Source organism: Equus caballus, chromosome 9 (assembly GCF_041296265.1).
Source record: "Equus caballus isolate H_3958 breed thoroughbred chromosome 9, TB-T2T, whole genome shotgun sequence".
Lineage (NCBI taxonomy): Eukaryota > Metazoa > Chordata > Mammalia > Perissodactyla > Equidae > Equus > Equus caballus.
The window spans coordinates 62,970,658-62,994,811 of record NC_091692.1 but is presented as its reverse complement, the minus strand read 5'-3'; the positions used below and the strand labels follow the sequence as shown (position 1 = coordinate 62,994,811).

The 24,154-nt window shown below is 35.5% G+C and overlaps 1 protein-coding gene across 9 annotated transcripts in view; it reads left to right on the top strand.

Moving 5' to 3' along the window:
* RRM2B (ribonucleotide reductase regulatory TP53 inducible subunit M2B) overlaps window positions 1-24,154 on the top strand; it is a 40,401-nt gene that overhangs the window by 6,086 nt on the left and 10,161 nt on the right. For 6 of the 9 annotated variants that reach the window (XM_070221612.1, XM_070221613.1, XM_070221616.1 and 3 more), the window contains exons 2-7: window positions 4,737-4,892; window positions 6,460-6,576; window positions 7,360-7,493; window positions 7,926-8,020; window positions 12,713-12,846; window positions 23,867-23,971. In XM_070221612.1, coding sequence (XP_070077713.1) covers window positions 4,737-4,892; window positions 6,460-6,576; window positions 7,360-7,493; window positions 7,926-8,020; window positions 12,713-12,846; window positions 23,867-23,971 — 741 coding nt within the window. Of the gene's footprint in view, window positions 1-2,190; window positions 2,250-4,736; window positions 4,893-6,459; window positions 6,577-7,359; window positions 7,494-7,925; window positions 8,021-12,712; window positions 12,847-23,866; window positions 23,972-24,154 lie in introns of all 9 variants that reach the window. The other 3 variants (XM_070221615.1, XM_014728229.3, XM_014728230.3) reach the window with 1 other exon arrangement.

Genomic DNA, 24,154 nt, shown 5'->3' with positions numbered 1-24,154 from the left:
TTTTTGATTAGGTTGTTTGTTTTTTTGTTGTTGAGTTGTATGAGTTCTTCATGTATTTTGAAAATTAGCCCCTTGTCAGATATATGATTTGCAAATATTTTCTCCCAGTTGGTGAGTTGTCTTTTCATTTTGTTTATTTATATGTTTTAAGTTAAATCAAATAGATTGACTATATCATTTTTTCTTAAAATTCCTTACTTTAACAAATTTTCAACTACCGGTTTGGGTCACTTTGAATAAGGGAGTCTCTACTGTATTTTTGTTACTATTAGTATTATTCTTTTTTCTTTTTCGTTTGGTTTTGAAAAAAAATCTTGGTTTGCTCATGAAAAATAGATATCAATAGTTACAGGGTTTTTGTTATTGTTGTTTTTTAACTGCCTATCTTAAAATGATATTCTTCAGTTAAGCAGAGATAGCTAGAGAAACTTTCATCCAAGGTCATCCAAAACGAAACAAAAAAAAGACAACAACCTGGAAACACAAGTTCATGCATAGTAGTTTCCTTTCTGCACAGTATAAAATATTTCTCTCTCTTATTTTTGTTACTATTTTAAAAGGTTCAAAACACATTTAAAAGTGAAATTTTAATCTAACGTTTATGACATCAGAGGGGCCCCAGAGTTCTTCACAGCATTTTTGGAAAAGTCATTGGGAAGTGTTTTCTGCCCTCTTTATAGTTTCATCTCCTTCTGTTGTCCCCCACATCCCATGAAGTCCAGACTTAGAAAGTTACTTCTAGTTCTTTAAAAATGTCACATACCATCATGCCTTTTTTCACATTGTTTTCTCTTCTAAAATTGGATTCTTAGCCCAGGTCCACAGAGTATACCCTGGAGAACCTAGAGCTTTGGAATGTATGACTCTCGTGACATTGTATTAAAATGCGTGTGGATTTTTCTAAGCATTATGAAAATAAGCAATATCATCTCTAGGGGCTGGCCCCATGGCTGAGTGGTTAAGTTCGCACGCTCCGCTGCAGGCAGCCCACTGTTTCATTGGTTCGAATCCTGGGCGCGGACATGGCACTGCTCATCAAACCACGCTGAGGCAGCGTCCCGCATGCCACAACTAGAAGGATCCACAACGAAGAATATACAACTATGTACCGGGGGGTTTTGGGGAGAAAAAGGAAAAAAAAATGTAATTAAAAAAATATATATCATCTCTAGCCCAGCTCAAAGGTTTATGTTGGTTACCCGCTCTCTTCACATTGTAAAATCTTTCTTTTTTTAAAGATTTTATTTTTCCTTTTTCTCCCCAAAGCCCCTTGGTACATAGTTGTATATATTTTTTTTAGTTGTGAGTCCCTCTGGTTGTGCCATGTGGGACGCCGCCTCAGCATGGCCTGATGAGCGGTGCCATGTCTGCGTCCAGGATCTGAACCGGCAAAACCCTGGGCAGCCAAAGTGGAGTGCACAAACTTAACCACTCGGCCACGGGGCCGGCCCCCAATTCTTCTCTTAATAATCCACATATTATCAGGATGGAACAGGAAGAATGTATGTACAAATGTGACTTTCATTCTAACTTAAAGGTACTAGCCTTCAGCAGTTTTCATAGATCCTGCCGTTGATCAATTATTTATCAACATTTAAAAACCCTATTCAGGGCCAGGATGATTGGTGCCAAAGGATTACTGCTCATGATGTCCTTCCAACTTTCAGTATGGCCCACATAGCAAATATAGTGAAGGTAGAGAATTTCAGCTCTGAATAATACCGGTACCCCAGTGACAAAATATATAACAAAAGAAAAATGAAGATTCGTATCAAAATTTTGCATGGTGGTGATAAAAGCACAGTCAGGAAGAACAATGTGGGCCAAGACAAGTTTGAAATAACTATTGACTGCAGACCTCTGCCTTTTAAATTGGGCTTTAAATTTCAATATCTCACTTTTTAAGCCTTTCCAGAAGTTCTCTAGTTATTTCATGAAGGAAGGTTCCTAGAGGGCAGTTGTAGAAGGTATTGACTAATCAAATTACTATGACAGTTCTTTTATCAGTTCTTTGAATATAGGAACAACCTTTAGAAGGCCAACCAGAAACATCCCAACAGTCAATAATAACAATAATAATTTAAAAAGCACTTGAGAGTGTGCAAAGTACTTTTGTTGATATTAGCTCCTCTGATCTTTATAACATTCCTTTGAAATAAGTATGGCAAGTATTATTGTCTTTATTTACAGATGATGATATGCAGATCAAATGACATGCCTGAAAACATGAATAATACTCTGCACTTATTGTAAGTGAACGCAATTTTGTACTATAATGAACAGTCTGGAATAAAATATGGTCATTTGATTCATGTCAAGTTCTGCTGTAGGGGTGGCAATTTCCAAAAAGCTGATTTTCAATCTTAATTTTCCTGTCTCATCATTCACCTGTGAAGCACATCCCCATCAACAACATGCTTCCTGACCTCACTACATATTATGATTTTAACCTGGTGGGAAGCTAATGCATTTTGAGAAAGTGTTACCAGTTCTTTTGAAACTTATACCAGTTAAAAATCACTGCTTTAAACCTTAGCATTTTGACTGTTTTTCACCAGCTTCAAATTACCTTGGTTCTTTCAACTTTATTTACAAAGAAATTGCTTTTATTTTTCTTGCTTTTTCCTAAAATCAAATTTGGTGGTTTCCTCCCCCAGTCATTTCACTGGTTACATCACTACCATTTGTTAAACTGACTTTACTTAGCAGGAAATAGTAGTGTATACTCCTTTTAGCCTTTGTTCATCTCACTGTTTCAAATTCTGGATTTTAGATGTAGGCTAGCCCCACTCTAGCTGCTATCCATACATACAGAGCTGTACCTTAAGGCAAGACTTTAAGTTCAGACATATATATCTCAGTTCTGGTCTTATTTCTGCCACTTACTAGTAATGGGATCCTGGGTATGTTATTTACATCCTTCAAGACTTAGTTTCCCCATCTGTAAAATGAGAATATTGCTGTGTGACTGAGTTGTACAGATTAAGCAGAATAATGTGTATAAAGCATCTATGTAGTGCCGGCTCAGAACAGCCTTGATGCCAGACTCAGATGACCTGCTCTTATGTATACCTCCTGTTCTAGAGCCTGGAACTGCCGTGTCTCAGTATCTTATGCCACTTTTGAGGTTGTAAGCCTTCAATGGCAACACAAATAAACAAAAAACTTAACAACTTTCATTTTAGAAATTTGCTCAAATATTTGTGGAAGAATGTCGACTAAGTGCCAGGTACTATCGTAGGCTCTAGGGATTCCGCAAGAGTAAAGTTGCTTTCTACTCTCAAAAAGCATAGTCAAGAGGAGACTGTAGGCAAATAACAGGAAATTAAGTGGCAGTGAGCTATGTGCTATGTTAGGGACCTAATCCAGGCCTGTGTGTGTTGGGGGGAGACGTGGGGGCACCCAGAGAAGGCTTGATCTGAATGGTTATCAGATTATTTCACGGATGTATTGTGGTCTTATGTTAAATTTAAAAACTTTAAAGTTATCCAGTAATCTGAGCACAGGATAAAGAGAAATTAGCAGCCTATTCACTTACTTAGCTAATGTTTATTGACATTGTGCTTGACACAGTACTCTGGGAACACCACAATAAATAAAAACTAGTCTCTACTCTTGCGGGCTCAGGTGCTCTATCTGGGGAGGCTCACACTTTTAAATAAGTAGTTATGAAATAAGACGGTCTGTTCTGTAGTGGCAGTATGTGTGAAGCATGCAAGCTCCGCCTGTATTTGTATAGCCTCATGCTTTGATTTGAGGTCTTTCTTTTATCTTGCCTTAGTCTCATTTGCGTTAACACACGTGCTTCAGAGAGGTATGAGGATTGGTGGAGGCAGTGGTGTGGATGAAGGAACCTGATGGATGGGCATGGCGCAGGAGAGAGAGAGTTTGAGTTAGGAGTCTAGAATTTAAATGTATCCCAAAATCTTGATTTATACCCTTTTAGCCTATTTGTGTATACTTTGTATATACTCTGTCTCATATGTGCACCACTCTTCTGATACTTTTGCTATTTAAAGAAAATGTATGTGGCATTGTCCCCTGTTAGAGTTTCATCGTGTTTCCAAGCAGATTATATATAGGTGTGTGTTTCTCACTTTATTCCACAAAGTTTTGAGACATCACAGTGAGACCTTATGCAGTAATGTTAACTTGTCAAAAGCAAAAACAAATTGGTAGGTGGAAAGGTTCATATAAACAAAGGCTGTTAAGTTGTTGGTAAGGAGTTTTCAGATAAATGTTATAATATTTCAGTTAATATTAGAAAAGAAAATATTAAAATAAAAAAGTAGCTTATAACAGTAGCCTGTTTGTGCCAACATTCTATCTCTGAGAGAGGTGCCAAAGGGATATTTTGTCTACAAACTTAGCAGTTTGCCCACCATGACATTTATGGGTCTAGTTTTATGCTTATCTTCAAAGTAGCAATAATATTTTTGGGTGCTTATTATGTACCAGGCTCTGTTTAAAGTGCTTGTAATCATCAAAATTAACCCATGAGGTAGGTATTATTTTACTGGTGAGGAAACCGAGGCTCAGAGAAGTTAAGCAGCTTCCTGCAGTCACACAACTAACCAAACACCATTAACCTGCTACCACATGACAGTAAGGATTCAACCCAGGCAGACTGGCTCCCAAGCCTATGCTGTCTCTCGAACGCTCCCAGATGTATATTTAGATATGAATAAAGGGGAAATGTCTACACAAAATGGGTGTTTGTACTTTATTTTTCAAAGAGATTATCATCAGATACCAACGAAAATGAAGCGAAGTCAAATGAAGAGCCTCTCCTGAGAAAGAGTTCTCGCCGATTTGTCATCTTTCCAATCCAGTACCCCGATATTTGGAAAATGTATAAACAGGCACAGGCATCCTTCTGGACAGCGGAAGAGGTAAGTGGCATCACTTTCATCAGCATTCATGTTCTATGGTACAGTGTTCACGTATTCTGTTAGAGGACATTGAAAAGTTTTAACTTTTTTGTAAGGTGCGTTGAATAAGATCAGTTGTATAAGGTAAAGTTTGAAATTACTGAGACTAAATACAGAGTTCTCCATTGTTTTGTGTTTAGACTACTGTCTATAAACGCTTTTCTTGCTGCAAAAATGTCATTCAGTCAGCCAGATTTTTACTAACAATATGTTTTAGAACATTTTCTATTTTTAAACAGCTTTTTGGTTTGCTATGACCAAATAACACTACTCTTTACTTATGGTCAGCAGAATAAATAAAGTTGCATTTATAGCCATAGAAAAATGAGAGTGAAAGTCTTTGGCACCCTGCTTTCAATTGAGAAACTTACCTGATTATACAGAATGGAGCTGTCACACAAAGAGGGACCACCCAAACAGTGCACTCACTTCTGAGCTGCCAGCTGGAATTCACAGTGTTCCTCCCTTCTGACTCTGCCCTCAGACACATCTAACCTGGCACAACCACCCGGCAGACAGCATTGTGGTAGAAGCCTTTCTGTTAGTTTGGCGTTTTCCACCTAGGAAATGAATTGAACACAGCAAATTACGAAATACTTGCTGGTTTGGTAAGGACAGTTGGTCATGCAAATGGTTACTCTGTAGTCCAACTGAACACACAAGTAGTCATTCTCTTCATCTTTGAATATGATGGGTAATACCTACACAGCACTCTTGCTCTGTGTGTGTGTGTGTGTGTGTGTGTGTGTGTGTATTTATCTATAAAGATACATATATCTATTTGGATAGATATATTTGAATCTGTCTATTTACCTATTTTTTTGGAGACTGATTCTATACATGTAAACCCATGCTGTTAAGAATGCAGGCTCTGGAGCCAGACTACCTAGGTACAAATCTTGGCTCTACCACTTACTAGCTATAAAACTAGTAAAGTTGCTTAACCTCTCTGTGTATCCTCATCGGTAAATTGGGCTAATAGAATCTGGTTCATTGGGTTGTTATGCTGATTAATGAGATAAATCTCCTTAATGAGATTAATGCAATGTTTAGAATGTTACTTGGCACATGATAAGCACTAAATAAATGTATTTAGAATGGAGGAGATTTACACTAAAAATCAGAAAGCACCAATTTTTGTAGCTTCTATTATACTAATTTTACCCACTTACCCATCTTTGTTATATTGTATTGTTATATTGTTAACATCTTTGTTAAATTATAGTTAATATATAGAGCAAAAAACCAAAACAAAACAAAAATCTAGTATTTTAAAATTGGGTCATAGTGCTTGGCACACCTGAATGTCCCTAACTGTCTGTGGTTTTTAGAAAGTTTTTTGTTAGACATGGGTAAGAGAACAAATGGAATACACAGGTGGCTTTTTCATTCATCATGTTAAAAAGGTACTCACAATACTTGGGTTTCTTGAAAATTACTTGTATCTTTTAGCAAACATAATATATGTTGTACTATGACTAAGAGAATTTAACTCCAAGTTAAAATTTTGAAAATCTTTTTATTTCAGGTTGACTTATCCAAGGATCTCCCTCATTGGAACAAGCTTACATCAGATGAGAAGTATTTTATCTCTCATGTCTTAGCCTTTTTTGCAGCCAGTGATGGAATTGTGAATGAAAATTTGGTAAGATTTTTGTTTTATTTTACTTTTTTTCTCATTCAGCAGTTAAATGATGATAATGGCGGTAAGATAATTAGACTGAGCCTGAAAAATGATATCTAAGAAGTGAACTAGATGAAGCTTAACTCTTGAAAATGTCTTTCTGATGAAGTATCAGAGGAAAGGATACACTTCTTTCATTTGGCCAGTAAATATCATGAAATCGAGCATATTGTACCAATCAAAACTACTTACAGTGCATAAATGTGAGTTGGATTTTTACCCTTAGATAGTGATCCTAATAGAGAACCTGCACCTTAATAACTCTTCTGGAGTTCTGTAATAGAGCGCTGCGTTCTGGCTTCCCATTTTTATACTTGCATTCTGGTTGGCCAGGAGGCGTGCTTTCTTGTTAAAGAGAATAGAAATATACAAACTTTCATCATGAATTTGTAGGGGCTTCAATAGGTCTACTGTCTACTGTTGGAAAATAAAAATGACTTGAGGTTAATCTTGCAAAGCAAAATTATTTTTGGTAGATGTTCTAAAATTTACTTGGCTATATAGACAGTATCTCCACCTAACAGGTCAATTTATTTAATTGCTTAAGAATATATTATGCAAGTAACTTATTGTAGAGGATTGATGGATAAACCGTACTGCTTTCAATAGCCCATGTGGTCTTTCTAACTTGTTTGTGGCATGACAGGCAATTTTTAAGTGATAATTATGATGTCCAGGTTCTGATTTGCAGTGTTTACTGAGAGGCCACAGAATTGGATGTGTTTGTTTCCCTTATTTTCTTAGGTGGAGCGCTTTAGTCAGGAGGTGCAGGTTCCAGAGGCTCGCTGTTTCTATGGCTTCCAAATTCTCATCGAGAATGTTCACTCAGAGATGTACAGTTTGCTAATAGACACTTACATCAGAGATCCCAAGAAAAGGTATTACTGCTGGGATTTTATTTACAAAGCTTTATCCTATTGCTTGGTTATGTTAAGAGCAGAATTTATGCCAAAACTAAATGTTAGGGAAATATTCAAATATGGAAGTTTAGGAGTATAATATTTTCTATTGGTTAATAATGTGTTGGGTTAAAAAAAAGCTTGTATAGAACCTGTTAATCTCTGGAGCTCATTCTGTTTAGCAATTGAATATTTGAAGTTAGTCAATTTAGTTTCAAACTAGATCCAAACCACTAATTTGAGTTTTATTTTCGTTTCTATATTTTATGGACATGCAAAAATACAGAAAAACTACAGCTCTAGTAGCATACCTTAGAGGTGCAATTATTTCTCTGATTAACCTATGAAAATTTGTTCTAATTAAGAAAAACAAGTGAATAACTTTGCCATTAATTCTTTTGTTTTTTTCAGGGAATTTTTATTTAATGCAATTGAAACAATGCCATATGTTAAGAAAAAAGCAGATTGGGCCTTGCAATGGATAGCAGATAGAAAGTCTACTTTTGGTATGTAGCTTTAATTTATATATGATCAAGTTTGCCTCGGGTGATAGAACATTATTTTACGGGGTATGACTATCCAGTACTAATCAAAGGCACGGAATGGAAAAGGAGTACAACTGTCTCAATATGCATCTTTAGTAGAATCATTATTTCTAATAATTAACTAGAAACCAGTGATAAAATAAGCTAAAGCTTTTATCTATTCTGTTTAATAAGTTGAAAGTTGAAATGTTAAGGTGTCAGTGCATAATTACAGGTAAATAGGAGTCAGTCACATAGAATCTGACAAGTGTATTATGGCAATCCAAAATTTATGTCTGCTTTCAGGAATATTTATTTTAAGGATTTAAAGCAAGTCAAAGTCTTTACATTTTTCATTGAACAAATATGTAGTTTCTGAAAAACTAAAAATTAGTGTGCTCAACTAGAGCAAGAAACAGTTTGCAATAATAGGCTTATTTTTCACAGATAATAAGTTAATTGCAAACACCCTTATGGATGAGTTGAGGTCCAGTAACATTTTTTTAAGGAAGGATTAACATTGTATCATATACACAGTTGTTCAATAAGTGTCTTTAAATCTAATAAAATATTCAGATATTTTATTTGAATACCTCTAAGTACCTGTCTCATTCTTATCTGTTTCATAATTGGTGGTCTTTAGTTTCTGCTTTTATTCATTATTTAGGGAAATCAGGTCTCAAAATTTTTGGTCTCAAGACTCCTTTGCACTCTTAAAAATTATTGAGGACTGCAAAGTGCTTTTGTTTGTGTGGGTTATTGATATTTCCGTATTAGAAATTAAAAACCAAGAAACTTAAAAATATTATTAATGCATTTTAAAATAATGGTAGTACTGATTTTATTTTAACATAAATAACATATATTTATGAAAAAACACTATATTTTCCAAAACAATTAATGAGAAGAAGGGCATAGTTTTGCATTTTTGCAAATCTCTTTCATATCTGGCTTAATGGAAGTCAGCTGGATTATATCTGCTTCTGCATTCAGTTTGTTGCAGAATTGTTGTTTTAGTTGAAGTATACAAGGAAAATCCACCTTCATTCAGATATGTTGTTAGAAAAGGGAGGAGCATTTTCTGAGGCTTTTCAGATTATTGTGGATATGTCACACTGCCTCTGGAAAACACCACTGTACGCTCATGAGAGAATGATAGTTAAAAAGATAAATAGTGCCTCAGTGTTATTATGAAAATAGTTTTGACCTCACAGACCTCCTGGGTCTGTGGATCTCCAGGGACACCTGGATAACCCATCGAGAACCAGTGATGTAATGTAAGATATGGGCAAGCATGTAATATATCAAGGAAGAAACAGATATGTTTGCATTGCCTTTGGTTCATTTTCAGAATGAGAAAAGCTGTGGTTCTCAATGTGCATAAAAATCAGCCTAGAATTTGTGGAAAAACTCTGCAGAATCGTAGTCCTCACCAGAGAGTGATTTAGGAGGCGCAGGTGGGACTGAGAAATCTGCGTTTGATACCCAGCTGATTCCCTCACAAGTGGTTTGAGAAGCACACTTTGAGAAATATTGGCTTTATGGAAAAAAGAAGAGAAATATCAAGGTGTTCATATGCGCTGAAAATATTAGTATGGATGGGTACTGATGGAAAATGATGAACAGGCTCGCAGAAAGCATGTATTTCATGATACTGCCAAAGAGAGTAACCTAGATGTAGAGAAAATAGAGGAGGGTGGCAGTAAGCATGCAACAACATCAGGGGCTCCAGTTGAATTCTCCGTGTTTCTTACTCAAGGTAAACCCCATTTAGGGTTCTGACTCAGGGTCTCAGAGGAAAAAACATGGTCTAAAACAGTGTAGGGGGGGAGTGGAATGGGTGGTGGGAAAGGGAAAAAGTGAAGAGCACATTGGTGGCTTTCCTCTTTGGGAGTGGAGCTAAAAGACAATAACATGAACTACTGTCTAGCTTGGCAGCACACTTGTACATCCGTTTAACCAGCTGGGGAAGTGCAGTTTTGTGAACTAATTGTGCCACCTGCACTATTAGTAGCTTTAGGTTGACAAAGGCAGCTCTTTCATCTGGCTTAGGGCCTTGCCAGGCACTCTTAGTGACCTTGGTGACTTCTGCACCGATTAGAGCCCAGTACAGCAACTGTTCTTGCCTCACATCCAGACTCCTCTAATCCTTTACTTTTCGTTAAAAAGAACCTAAGAATACTCCTTAAAAAATCTCATCAGGGGCCGGCTCCGTGGCCGAGTGGTTAAGTTCGCGTGCTCCGCTGCGGCAGCCCAGGGTTCAGATCCTGGGCGTGGACATGGCACCGCTCGTCAGGCCACGTTGAGGCGGCGTCCCACATCCCACAACTAGAAGGACCTGCAACTAAGATATACAACTGTGTACGGGGGTGGGGGGGGAGGGTTTGGGGAGATAAAGCAGAAAAAAAAAAAAGGTTTGGCAAGAGTTGTTAGCCCAGGTGCCAATCCTTAAAAAAAAAAAAAAGGAAGATTGGCAACAGTTGTTAGCCCAGGTGCCAATCTTTAAAAAAAAATCGTCAGATTGTTTGAAAGTTGATGTGTTTTAAGGAGATTCAATTCCTGTAGAGCTAAAAATTCCTAGTTAAATATCTGCTTAGTTTAAAAAATATCTTTAAAGAATTTTATAACATTAAGTATATAGATTCAAGCTTAATATGTGTAATGAAGTTACATGTCAAACCTCAAAAAAGTATTAGTTAACAGTCTTACTGCATTGCATCATAGAGGTCAGTTGTATCTAAAAAATACATCCTACGTTTCCATCTCTAAGACAAATCATGGAATCTTCACATTCATTATGGCTTTTAGAAGAAATGTTTTGGAAGTCTCTTTTTAGTTCTCATCTATTCTCTAAAATTTGTAAAATTTAACCCTTATAATCCATGAATCCTCTCCAAAAAAGAATAGCCTTCTATAACTATTTGTTATGATTTTCATTTTTTAGCATTCATGAGAATGCATAGAATAGTTAAAATAACAATTTTCCTCTTATTCACAATGTTTGTATTAAGTTATAGTCTAGTTCCCTTACAGATAAATGTCCACATGACATCACCTTTATGTCGATTAAAAATGTATCAATTATAACTATCCACTATCTTATTAGTAGTAAGATGAAATATATAGTAATCTATAGTTAACCTAATGACAAATCTCCATCTTAAAACAAATATAACTAAATAGTCTAAAGAGCCATTTTTGTTTTACGAGAGTAAGCAGAACTAAGTTATTATTATTATATTTTAATACTTAGCATATACTACACTAAAGATTCTTCTCTTGCTAATTCCTTCATACAGTATGTACTCAGTAAGTGCTTATTTAATTTCTATTTCTTCTGTCATTTTTTTCAAAGTGACTTTTTAAATTGTGTTTATAAAAATAAAATCCTATAGAAGTTTTTCTGATGTTTTGGCCTATTAATAGACAAGTATTTGATACAATTGATCTGTCTGGCTTGGTTTGTTTAAGATAATCAAGGAAAAGACCAAGGACGAACCAGAGCACTATTTAAGGGCAGCCAGAAATATTTAAATTTAGTTGACTTTCGTTTTGAAATTTATATAATTACTTTTGTTCTGGAAGTTATAAATATTTATTCAGTTTCAGCATCAAATTTTGGCAATTTCTATGGAATGGATTGTAATGTCTTTTATCATCTAGTGCTTTTATAGTTTCCATAGATTCAGTTCAGGACACATTTATTAAACCCCTGCCACTGCGTTTGGTACTGGGACAAGTACTGGGATACAAACTACGATGTCATCTATGAGACAGGTCTGTAGTTGGTTCAAGCACGCAGCTGCCTTTATCTCACAGTCTTGTGGAATGAGCCTTTCTCCCTAGACAGACATATATATGAATATTTCTCCTGAGCGTGTGCAATGTGGTATAAGGGGCTGGCGAATGATCTTCTTTTGGGTGAGACCTATAATCATCCCCAGGAACAGTGTTACAAATATGATGTCACTATAGAGGTTTTAGGAGATGGGCTTCTGCAAAGTCCTTGAGTAACAGTGAGTAGCCTTTGAAATTGGGCCTTATAGGTTTAGCAGAAGACAGTATTTTTGCTTAAATGGGATATTTTATCCAATAGATATATTTATTATTGTCAGCTGGATTTATCTATTTTTTTAAATTGCAGGTACATGGCAATGTTTTTTGAAATGTTTACTGCTAATCTGTAAGATACCTTAAATTTCTAAAAATATAAACCTCAGTAACCTCCCCTCTTCTGACCAAAAAGAGGGAGACGTTTGTGATAAAATCTGTCTTCTGTTTTCTACTCCAGTACACACACATACGTATGTGCACATATTGCACTCACACGCGTGTACCTGTGCTCACAGGCATGTGTGGTGCACAGATAAATCACCTCTTTTTTTGGGTATGGAAAGCTCTCCTTTGTCCAGATACCAAGACACTCATAGGAGTCCAGTGTCTGGCATAGGATTTGAAGTAGACATGCGTTTCTATTCTAGTAGGTAGAGGTGGTGAATTTCTTCCTCTGAAGACCCTTGGCTATGGCACTAACTTGTTGATTTTGTTTTTTGGCAAAATAGTTGTGGTATTGTTATAAAAAATATGTGTAAAATATATATTATGTATATGTAAGCTTGAAAATGTCTGCAGTATATGATATTTCAGAAAGTGAAACTATTTTATGTCTCCTAGGGGAAAGGGTGGTGGCCTTTGCTGCTGTAGAAGGAATTTTCTTCTCGGGATCTTTTGCTGCTATATTCTGGCTAAAGAAAAGAGGTCTTATGCCTGGACTCACTTTTTCCAATGAACTCATCAGCAGAGATGAAGTAAGGAATGAAGAATTCTTCTAGTTATATTTGTATTCATATTTGGTGTTCATTTATTTTTCTTTCCCTTGGAAAATGCTTATGATGACAAAAGTATCCTGCTAGTTAAAAGAAAATAGGAAATCGTTTCTTCCTTGGCTTTTAAGATGCTGTATTTTCCCCCTACCTCTTACTGTTCCTCCTCAGTCTCCTCTGCTCATCCTTAAATATCGTTGTACTCCTGGGTTCCCACCTTGTCCTCTCTCTTCACTGTACATGACCTCCTGGCTGATCTTGTTAATTCTCATGGAATCAGCTATCATCTGGATGCTCATAACAACTAAAACTTTATCTTTAACCCAGATATTCTTTCCTGAGCTCCAAACCCATGTATTCAAGTGCATGTTAGACGTTTTTCTCTTGGAAGGCTCCACAAATATCTCAAACCTAATATTTCAGAAATCGAATTCATCATCTTTCTCCCAAAATTTGTTCTTCCTTCTGTTTGCTCTTTCTCATTGAGTGGTGCTACCTTCTATCCAATCATCAAAATTTGAAATTTGGGAGTCATTTTAGTTTTCTTCTTTTCTTTTTCAGCCACATCTAATCAATAATTAAGTCTTTTCTTTTTAATTGAGCTAACATTGGTTTATAACATTATATCAGTTTCATGTGTACCACATGATAATTTGACTTCTGTATACACTACAGCATGCTCACCACCGAAATCTGGTTTTCATCCATCTGCCCAAAATTGATCCCTTTACCCATTTTACCCTCCTCCCACCCCCTCTTTCCGTCTGGTAACCACCAACCTGTTCTTTGTATCTGTGTGTTTGTTTTTGGTTTGTTTTTTTTGTTCATTTATTTTGGGTGGTTTTTTTTTGGTATATTCCACATATGAGGGAAATCATACAATATTTGTCTTTCTCTTTCGGACTTGTTTCACTTAGCATAGTACCCTCAAGGTCCATCCATGTTGTTGCAAATGGCAAGATTTCACCTTTTTTGTTATGACTGAGTAGTATTGTGTATATATACCACATCTTCTTTATCCATTCATCCATCAATGGGCACTTAGGTTGTTTCCATATATTGGTTATTGTAAATAATGCTACAAGGAACATAGAGATGCAGGTATCTTTTCGAGTTAGTGTTTTCATATTCTTTGGATAAAAACCCGGAAGTGGAATTACTGGATCTTATGGTAGTTCTACTCTTAGTTTTTTAAGGAATCTCCATACTGTTATCCATATGGCTGCACCAGTTTACATTCCTGCCAGCACTGTACAAGGGTTCCCTTTTCTCCGTATCCTCTCCAACACTTGTTATTTCTTGTCTTTTTGATAATAGTCATTTTAATGGGCATGAAATGGTATTTCATTATGGTTTTGATTTGCATTTCCCTAATAATTAGTGATGTTGAACATCTTTTCATGTGCCTAATGGCCATCTGTATGTCTTCTTTGGAAATTGTCTATTCAGATCCTCTGTCCATTTTTTAATCAGGTTGTTTTTTTGTTGTTGAGTTGTATGAGTTCTTTATATATTTTGGATATTAACACCTTATCACATGTATGATTTGCAAATATCTTCTCCCATTCAGTAGGTTGTTTTTTCATGTTGTTGATGATTTCCTTTGCCACGCAGAAGCTTTTTAGTTTGATGTAGTCTCATTTGTTTATTTTTGCTTTTGTTTCCCTTCCCTGAGGAGACATATCCCAAAAGATACTGCTAAGACCAATGTCAAAGAGCATACTGCCAATGTTTTCTTGTAGGAGTTTTATGGTTTCAGGTCTTACATTTAAGTCTTTAATCCATTTTAAGTTAATTTTTGTGTATGATGTGAGATAGTGGTCTAGTTTCATCCTTTTGCATGTGGCTGTCTGGCTTTCCCAACACCACTTATTGAGGAAATTTCCTTTCTCCATTGTATGTTCTTGGCTCCTTTATTATAAATTAGTTATCCATAGGTGTGTGGGTTTATTTCTGGGCTCTCAATTCTGTTCCATTGATCTATGTGTCTGTTTTTCTGCCAATACCGTGCTGTTTTGATTACCATAGCTTTGTAGTATCATTTGAAATCAAGGAGTGTGATTTCTCCAGCTTTGTACTTTGTTCTGAGGATTGCTTTGGCTATTTGGAGGTCTTTTGTGGTTCCATAAGATTTTAGGTTTTTTTTCCTTCTATTTCTGTAAATAATGTCATTGGGATTTTGATAGGGATTGTATTGAATCTGTAGATTGCTTTAGATAATATGGACATTTTAACAACGTTAATTCTTCCAATCCACGAGCACAGGGTATCTTTCCATTTCTTTGTGTCTTCAATTTCTTTAAATAATGTCTTACAGTTTTCAGTGTACAGGTATTTCACCTCCTTGATTAAATTTATTCCTAGGTATTTTATTCTTTCTGTTATGATTATAAATGGGATTTAAAAAAAATTTTTCTTTCTACTAATTCATTGCTAGTGTATAGAAACACAACATATTTTTGTGTATTGATTTTGTACCCTGCATCTTTACTGTATTCATTTATTATTTCTAATAGTTTTTCGGTGGATTCTTTAGAGTTTCCTGTATGTAAAATCATGTCGTCTGCAAATAGTGACAGTTTTACTTCCTCCTTTCCAATTTGGATGCCTTTTATTTCTTTTTCTTGCCTAATTTCTCTGGCTAGGACTTCCAATACTATATTAAATAAGAGTGGTGAGAGTGGGCATCTTTGTCTTGTTTCTGATCTTAGAGGGATAGCTTTCAGTTTTTCACCATTGACTATGATATTAGCTTTGGGTTTGTCATATATGGCCTTTATTATGTTGAGGTACATTCCATCTATACCCATTTTATTGAGAATTTTTATCATAAATGCATGTTGAATCTTGTCAAATGATTTTTTTGCATCTATTGAGATGATAATAGGATTTTTATTCTTCATTTTGTTATGGGGGTGTATCACGTTGATTTATTTGTAGATGTCGAACCATCCCTGCATTCCTGGGATAAATGCCCCTTGTTCATGGTGTATGATTCTTTTAATATTTTGTTGTATTTGGTTTGCTAATATTTTGTTGATAATTTTTACGTTTATGTTCATCATAGATATTGGCCTGAAATTTTCTTTTTTTGTGTTCTCCTTGTCTGGTTTTGATATCAAGGTAATGTTGGCCCCATAAAATGAGTTAGGAAGTGTTCTCTCCTTTCAGTTTTTTGGAAGAGTTTGAGAAGGATAGGTATTAAATCTTCTTTGAATGTTTGGTGGAATTCACCAGTGAAGCCATCTGGTCTTGGACTTTTGTTTTTTGGGAGGTTTTGATTACTGATTCAGTCTCCTTACCAGTGATCAGTCTATTCATATTTTTTATTTCTTCATGATTCACTATTGGAAGATTGTATGATTCTAAGAATTCATCCATTTCTTCTAGGTTGTCCAATTTGTTGCTGTATAGCTGTTGATGGTAGTCTTTTATAATTCTTTGTACAACCATGTTATGCATTGTAACTTCTCCTCTTTTGTTTCTGATTTTATTTATTTGAGCCTTCTGTCTTTTTCTTAGTGAGTCTAGCTAAAGGTTTGTCAATTTTATCTTTTCAAAGAACCAGCTCTTTGTTCCATTGATCTTTCATGTTGTCTTTTTAGTCTCTCTTTCATTTATTTTTGCTCGATTTTTATTATTTCCATCCTTCTACATCACTTTGGGCTTAGTTTGTTCTTTTTTCCTAGTTCCTTTATGTATAAGGTTAGATTGTTTGAGATTTTTCTTCTTTCTTGAGGTAGGCCTATATTGCTATAAACTTCCCTCTTAGTACTGCTTTTGCTGCCTCTCATAGATTTTGGCATGTCTTATTTTCGTTTTCATTTGTCTTCAGGTATTTTTTGATTTCTCTGTTGACCCAGTAGTTGTTCAGTAGGGTGTTCTTTAGTCTCCACATATTTGTGATTTTTTTCCAGCTTTCTTCTTGTAGTTAATTTCTAGTTTCAAACCATTGTGGTTAGAAAAGATGCTTGATGTTATTTCAGTCTTCTTAAATTTATTGAGACTTGTTTTGTTTCCCAGCATATTCCTTGAGAATGTTGCATGTGCACTTGCTTTTGGATGAAATGTTCTGTTTATATCTATTAAGTCCATCTGGTCTAATGTTTCACTTAAGGCCAGTGTTTCCTTGTTGGCTTTCTGTCTGAATGCTCTATCCATTGATGTAAGTGGAGTGTTAAAGTCCCCTACTATTATTGTGTTGCTGTCAATTTCTCCCTTTAGGTCTGTTAATAATTGCTTTATATATTTTGGTGTTCCTATGTTAGGTGCACATATAGTAATAAATGTTATGTCTGCTTGATGGATTGTCCCCTTTATCATTATGTAATGGCTGTCTTTGTCTCGTGTTACCTTTTTTGGCTTGAAGTCTGTTTTATCTGACATGAGTCTGGCTGCACCCACTTTCTTTTGGCTGCCATTTGCTTGGAGTACCGTCTACCATCCCTTTAAATTTATGTTTGTCTTTAGAGCTGAGGTTAGTCTCCCAGAGCAGCAGATAGTTGGGTCTTATTTTTTAATTCATCTAGCCACTCTGTGCCTTTTTTTTTCTTTTGCAGATGATTACCCCTGAGCTAACACCTGTGCCAGTCTTCCTCTATTTTGTATATGGGTTGCTGCCCCAGCATGGCTTGATGAGTAGTGTAGGTCCACCCCCAGGTCTGAACCCACAAACCTGGGCCATTGAAGCAGAGCATGCTGGACTTAACCACTGTGCCATGGGGCCAGCCCCACTGTGTCTTCTGACTGGTGAATTTTCATTTAGGGTGATTATTATTATATGAGGATTTAGTACTGCCATTTTATCTTTTGTTTTCTGCTTGCTCTATATCTTCATTGTTTCTTTTCTCTTGTGTTTCTATCTCCCATTTTAGTTTGGTGGTTTTCTATGATGTTTTTTCAGTTTCTTCTTCTTTTAATGTCTCATGTCTCTGCTCTAGATTTTTGTTTTGTGGTTACCATGAGGTTTGTATAAAATGTCTCATGGATGAAATGTCCTTTTTCTGCTGATAACATCTTCATTTACCTATACAGGTTCTGTCCTTTTCCTCTTTCCATTTTATGATTTTGTGTCACAAATTATTCCTTTTTATGTTGTGAGTTTGTTACCAACTTGAAGTAGCTATAGTTGTTTTTAATTTTTTCCCTTTAATCTTTATGCTGTAATTAAGTATTTAACAATCTATTCTGATATAGAGTTGCAATTTTCTGAATCTACTTGTCTATTTATCACATTACTCAAAGTTTTGTGTACTTTGCCTTTTCATTTCAGGTAGAACAGCTCCTTTCAACATTTCTTGTAAGGCAGTTCTAGTGATGATGAACTTCGTCTGCTTTTGTTTGTCCAGGAACCTTTATTTCTCCTTTATATTTGAAGGATAACTTTGCTGGCTAGAGTAATCTTGGCTGATAGTTTTTATCTTTCAATATATTGAGTATGTCATTCCACTGTCTCCTAGCCTTTAGAGTTTCTGCTGAGAAATCTGTTGATATCCTAATGGTGGTTCCTTTGTAGATTACTATCTTTTTTCCCCTGGCTGCCTTTAAAAGTCTTTCTCTATCATTGACATTTAACAGTTTTAATATAATGTGTCTTGGAGAAAGTCTTTTTGCATTGAGATAATGAGGTGTTCTGTTAGCTTCATGGACTTGTGTATCCAGTTTCTTCCCCAGGTTTGGGAAGTTCTCAGCCGTTATTTCTTTAAATAAGCTCTCTGCTCCCTTTTCCTTCTCTTCTCCTTCTGGGATACCCAATATTCTTATGTTACCTTTTCTAATGGAGTCAGACAGTTCTTGTAGAATTTCTTTATTTTTTAAAAATCTTACTTCCCTCTCTTTTTCTACCTAAATTATTTCTAGGTTTCTATCTTCAAGCTTGTTAAGTCTCTCTTCCATATGGTCTGCTCTATTTCCAATGCTTTCTAATGCATTCTTCATCTCATTTGTTGAGCTCTTCAGCTCCAGAACTTCTGTTTGGTTCTTTTTTTTAGAATTTCAATCTTTTTGGTAAAGTTTTCCTTCTGTTCATTAATTTTATTCCTGAGCTCATTGAACTGCCTTTCTGAGTTTTCTTGTAGTTCATTGAGTTCCTTCATGACAGCTATTTTGAATTCTCTATCAATTAGATTGCAATCATCCATGACTTTAAGTTTGGTTTCTGGAGAATTGTCATTTTCTTTTTTTGATAGTGTGTTACCATGGTTTTTCATAGTGCTTGCTGAGTTGTTTCATGGTTGCTTGTCTACCAGTGCATTTGAAATAGTGAACACTTTTCTTATTTAGGTAAAGCTTTGTTTACTTTGATTCTAACAATACATCAGGTTTGTAATTAGAGGCCTTTCTTTTGTTTTTCAGTAGGTGATGCTATAGCACAAGTTTTTGGTTTCTCTCACCTGAGCTGTCTCTGGCTATATTTGTGAATTGACACTTTCCACCCTCCACTGCCTCTGCGAGAGGTGTTGCTGGTGCCCTCTTCATCACTGCTTGTGCCTCTGGGGTCACTTGTATCTTGCTGCTGCTGGTGTTGCTAAGGTCTCTGGTATCACCACCGGGGATACCACAATGGTGGGCACCTCCGCTACGTCTGGGGTCACCTGGGTCACCCACACTGCCATGGTGCGGGGAAGGACAGTGTGGAGTGGGGGGAGCCAGGCTCTCAAGCACCTCTGCTGTGTCCAGGGTTGTTGAGTTACAGGTACCACTACCACAGGCAGGGAGGACAGAATTGCAGGTGCCAGCACGGCTGGAGGGATTGGGGTCACAGGCCCAGCACCCAGTGCTGCCCAGTGCCCTGTGGCTGGGGGCACTTCTGTGGCTGGGAGGCTGCAGTCATGTATACTGCCTCCCCTGCTGCTACCGGGTTCCCTAGAGCTGTGGCGTCAGTTGGGGGAGCTGTGATTGTGTGCACCACCTCTGCTTTCTCCCAATTCTGCCTCCTCTGTGTGTTCTAATCCACCCACCTTCAGATGTACAGATGTGTGGATCTTTGTGGTGTCCTGGTGTGTTGGGCAGAGGAACCTTTGAGTTATAGATGTTTTACTATCTGTAGATTGAAGGGGAGAGGCAAAGGGAATGTTTCATGCTACCATGATACTGACATCACCCTATAACTAAATCTTGTCTCTCTGCCTGTGATACCCTTTCTATCTTTCCTACCACTTTTTTTTTTTTTTTTGGTCTGTTGATTACCTTCTCATGAGTTAAAACTCAAAACTTTCCTGACCCACTTAGGTAAAATTGACCACTCTTTCCTGTTCCTTAGAGTCCATAGCATGTAGTGTGCTTCTTGTCTCTCTCCTCTGCTAGACTCTGGGCTCCTTGAGTGCAGAAACCTTGTCTTATTTATCTTTCTTTTCTCAGTGTTTAGCCCATCACAGCTATTTGGTTCACATTTGACTACACTAATCCTGGCCCCTCAGCTTATTTCTGAGTGACCTTGTCAAGTCACTTAGCTTCTCCGAGCCTTAGTTTCTTCAATTATAAACCTCAACAGGGTTTTGTTAAAATACAATGAAACAGTATGTGTGAAAGTACTTTTATAGGCCATAAAATGCTCCTTCTAATTACTTTTTGTTGATTCATGGCTTTAAATTTCCAATAATTTGTATTATAAATGTTATACATGATTATTATAGAGAATTAAGAGAATAAAAGCTCTCAATCTCAACACACAGGGATAACCACTTTCAGTATTTCATTTTATTTCCTTCTAGACAGTTTTCTACATTTAAATCTATGTATATATATATACAAACATCATATTTTGCAATTTGAGATATTTTGCTTTATTCATGTTTTTATGAGCTAAGATATTCTTTTTTCACTTAGAATTTTGTTAGCGTTTTTCTATGACATTAAGTAGTTTTTGGAAACACTGGTTTTGTTAGATATGTAATATTCTAATGAATGAATGTATTACCTATTTGACTATTCTATAATTAGAAATTAGGTTTTTTCCAGGTTGTTTGTTTAATTGTTTTGCTATAATGCAAAATGGATATAAACTTTGTCCCAATTTCATATTATTTTCCTGAGCTATATTCCCTAGAAGTAGAATTACTAGGTTTTAAGGTATGAACATTTTTAAAGATCATTCACACTTGTTTGCAGATTTCTTCCTAGAAATTTTATAGCAATTTGCAGCCCCATCTAGCAATGTGTGAACATATCTTTTCTTCCCATACCCCCACCAGAATTTGGATTTATGTGTTAAATATATGACAAATTTGATAGGGGTAATGGTATCTCATTACTGGTTTTATTTACATTTGTTTGATTATTACTTAGATTGAACCTTTTTTTCATAATGGTATTAGTCATTTGGTTCTTTTTCCTATATTTACCTATTCTTGTCTTTTGCCTTTATTTCTGTTGGTAAATATTCCTAGTACACAGTGACTGAGCTCTTTCAATAAGTATTTGTTTATTGAATTTGTTATGTTTATTGCATGAATATAGTATAAAATATAAACTTTGCTGTATTTATTGCAAATATTTTCCCAGTTTATCCTTTGCTTTTTAATTTTATTTGCTCTTTTAACATACCAAAGCCTGAAATTTATGTGATCCACTTCCAGAGATAAGTTAAATAATCACACATATTTTCATCTTGGCTTTTTAACATTTAACTCTAATACAATTGAAATTTTTTTAGTATAAGTATAGAGCTCAGTATGAATATAGTATAGTATAGGATAAGTTAGAATTTAACTTAATTTTATTTCATCTAGTCTTGGGAAGTTTTTCCAATTCTATTTGTTAAGTAATCCTTCTCCATTGACTTGTGATGCCTTCTCTATTTATTAAGGTCTTAAGTCACTAAAATATGTTTCAGGACTATCTTTTATTTTTCATTAAACTACCTGTCAAATTTCATGCCATAACAAACTATTTTAATTATTGTAGTTTTTGATGTTTTGATAATTAGTGGGATAAATGTCATAACTTTCCTATTAAAAGTGTTCTTATAAGATTCTGCCTATCTGTTCTTCCAGATTCTTTTTTTAATTGAAGTATATTTGATTTTAAATATTATATAAATTTAAGATGTGCAACATGTTAATTTGATTTATATATAATAAATATATATAGTGGTTTGATTGGCCTTGTGATAATTAGCACCTCTATCATGTTATATAATTATCCTTTCTTTTTGGTATTTGGACTAATTAAGTTCTAGTCTTAGATTAAATTTTTAACTAAGAATAATTCCATTGGGATTTTGATTGGAATTGCTTTAAACCTCAAAATTAATTTTATTCACTTATTGATTTAGCAATACGAGTGCCTACCTTTGATTGACTCATCTCTATAATAGGTAGCTAGCTGTCAGTTCTAATCGACACTTTCTTTAACACCTTCCAGCAGTTTATTTGAAACTCAGCCTTTGGTAATTTGAAATATCCTCTTGAGTCAAGTCTGGGGAAAATGTTTCACTAGTAAATCTTCTAAGATTAGCTATTCAGAGAGATTTTTTTCTGATGGTTTCTTCTAGGAATGACAGCTTAACTAGGTGGGTAATCCTTGGACTACAACGTTTGATTTGAGTCTTTTTTTTTTTTTATGAGGAAGATTTGCCCTGAGCTAACATCTATTGCCAATTGCCAATCCTCCTCTTTTTTTGCTTAAGGAAGATCAGCTCTGAGCTACCGTCTATGCCAGTCTTCCTCTATTTTGTATGTGGGTCACCACCACAGTCTGGCTTACGTGGTTTAGGTCTGCGCCTGGATCCGAACCCATGAACCCGGGCTGCCAAAGCAGAGCATGCCAAACTTAACCACTATACCACGGGGCTGGCCCCTGAGTTGAGTCCCAGTCTTTAAATTGTCTTTGGGTTTTTGTTGATTTATTTTTTAAAACCTAAGCAAACTCTGATTTGTAATCTTTTAAAGTGTTCGTTTCTTCCTCCTCCTCCCCACTTGGTGGCTTACAAAATTATTTCTTTTTCTTTGCAGTTTAGAAATGTTAATTGACTCTGCCTTGGTGTCAGTCTCTAACTGTTAATTTTGTTTGGAACTCCATCATCTTTGTATATCTCTGGCCTCTTTCTCTTTTTTGTTTTGACTTTTTGAAATTTTGTTCTGTTGTTGTCAGCTTTATACCATCTGTTCTGGGTTTGGGGATCCTGATTATTGTAGGTTGAATCTCCAAGCTCTGTTCTCCAATTATTTAAGATTCTATGCCATTTCTTGTATTTGCATAACCATTCTGTTCTCAAGATAGTTCACAAATTTATTTTCTTTGGTTGAGTTATCTGTAATGTCATTTCTGCTTTATACAGCTTCAAATGATACTCTTAATTCTTCAGTTTCCATTTTCTTGTACTGAATTCATTTTATCTTTAGCCATTTTTATTTAATATAAATGTTATCTTTTTGAAATATCTTTGTTTCCCCTGTTCTTTAAATGCTTAGTATTATTTTTTAATCATTTCTTAAATTTTTTAGATGTTAAAAATGAATGAATTTTCATTTTGGCTCTTCTTTGTTTTCTTTTCTAAAATGCTTTTGCTTGCAGATTTTTTGTTTTTGTTAATCTTTCATGTTGATGAACTAAGATTTGCTGGCACTGAAACTTTCATTATAGGTTATTATACTTGGCATTTTTTTATAGAGACTTTATTTTTTTATTTTATTTTTTGGGGGATGGGGCTTGAGGCATTTTTATTTACATACCAAAAGTCAGGGTGACTTTATTAGTACAGAAGATTTGGGAATATACATCCAAGGGAATTGACACTGGGCTATATCTTAAGAGCAAGATTTTAAGCCTGGGTGGAGCCACCACCAGATTTACTTTTTTTTTTTCCTTTATGATAGTTTACATATAATTGGCATTTTAATGAGATTTGAAGGAAAGAAGTTCCTGGCCCTATTCATCCCTCTTCTGTCTTTCAGAAGTTCCATGTTGCATTCCTACAACCTATTTTATAGAATGCCTAACACATCACTGTGTGAAAATGGCTGATTAGATGTTCTTTGACAATGGTATTTTTCTTCTATTTTAGGGGCTTCACTGTGACTTTGCTTGCCTGATGTTTCAGTACTTAGTAAATAAGCCTTCGGAAGAAAGGGTCAGGGAGATCATTGTTAATGCTGTTGAAATTGAGCAGGTAAGCAGGGAAGTTTATGTGATTAGCACATCTCTTTCTCTAACATTTGTACATTGTATTAGGTTGACTCATATGAAGTGCCAGTTCGTAGGTCAAAACAAATATCAGCAATTTTACATGGTTGACCTGACAGTACCAATAGATGAAGTATTGCAATTATTATGTCAGTTTATAATTTGGTTT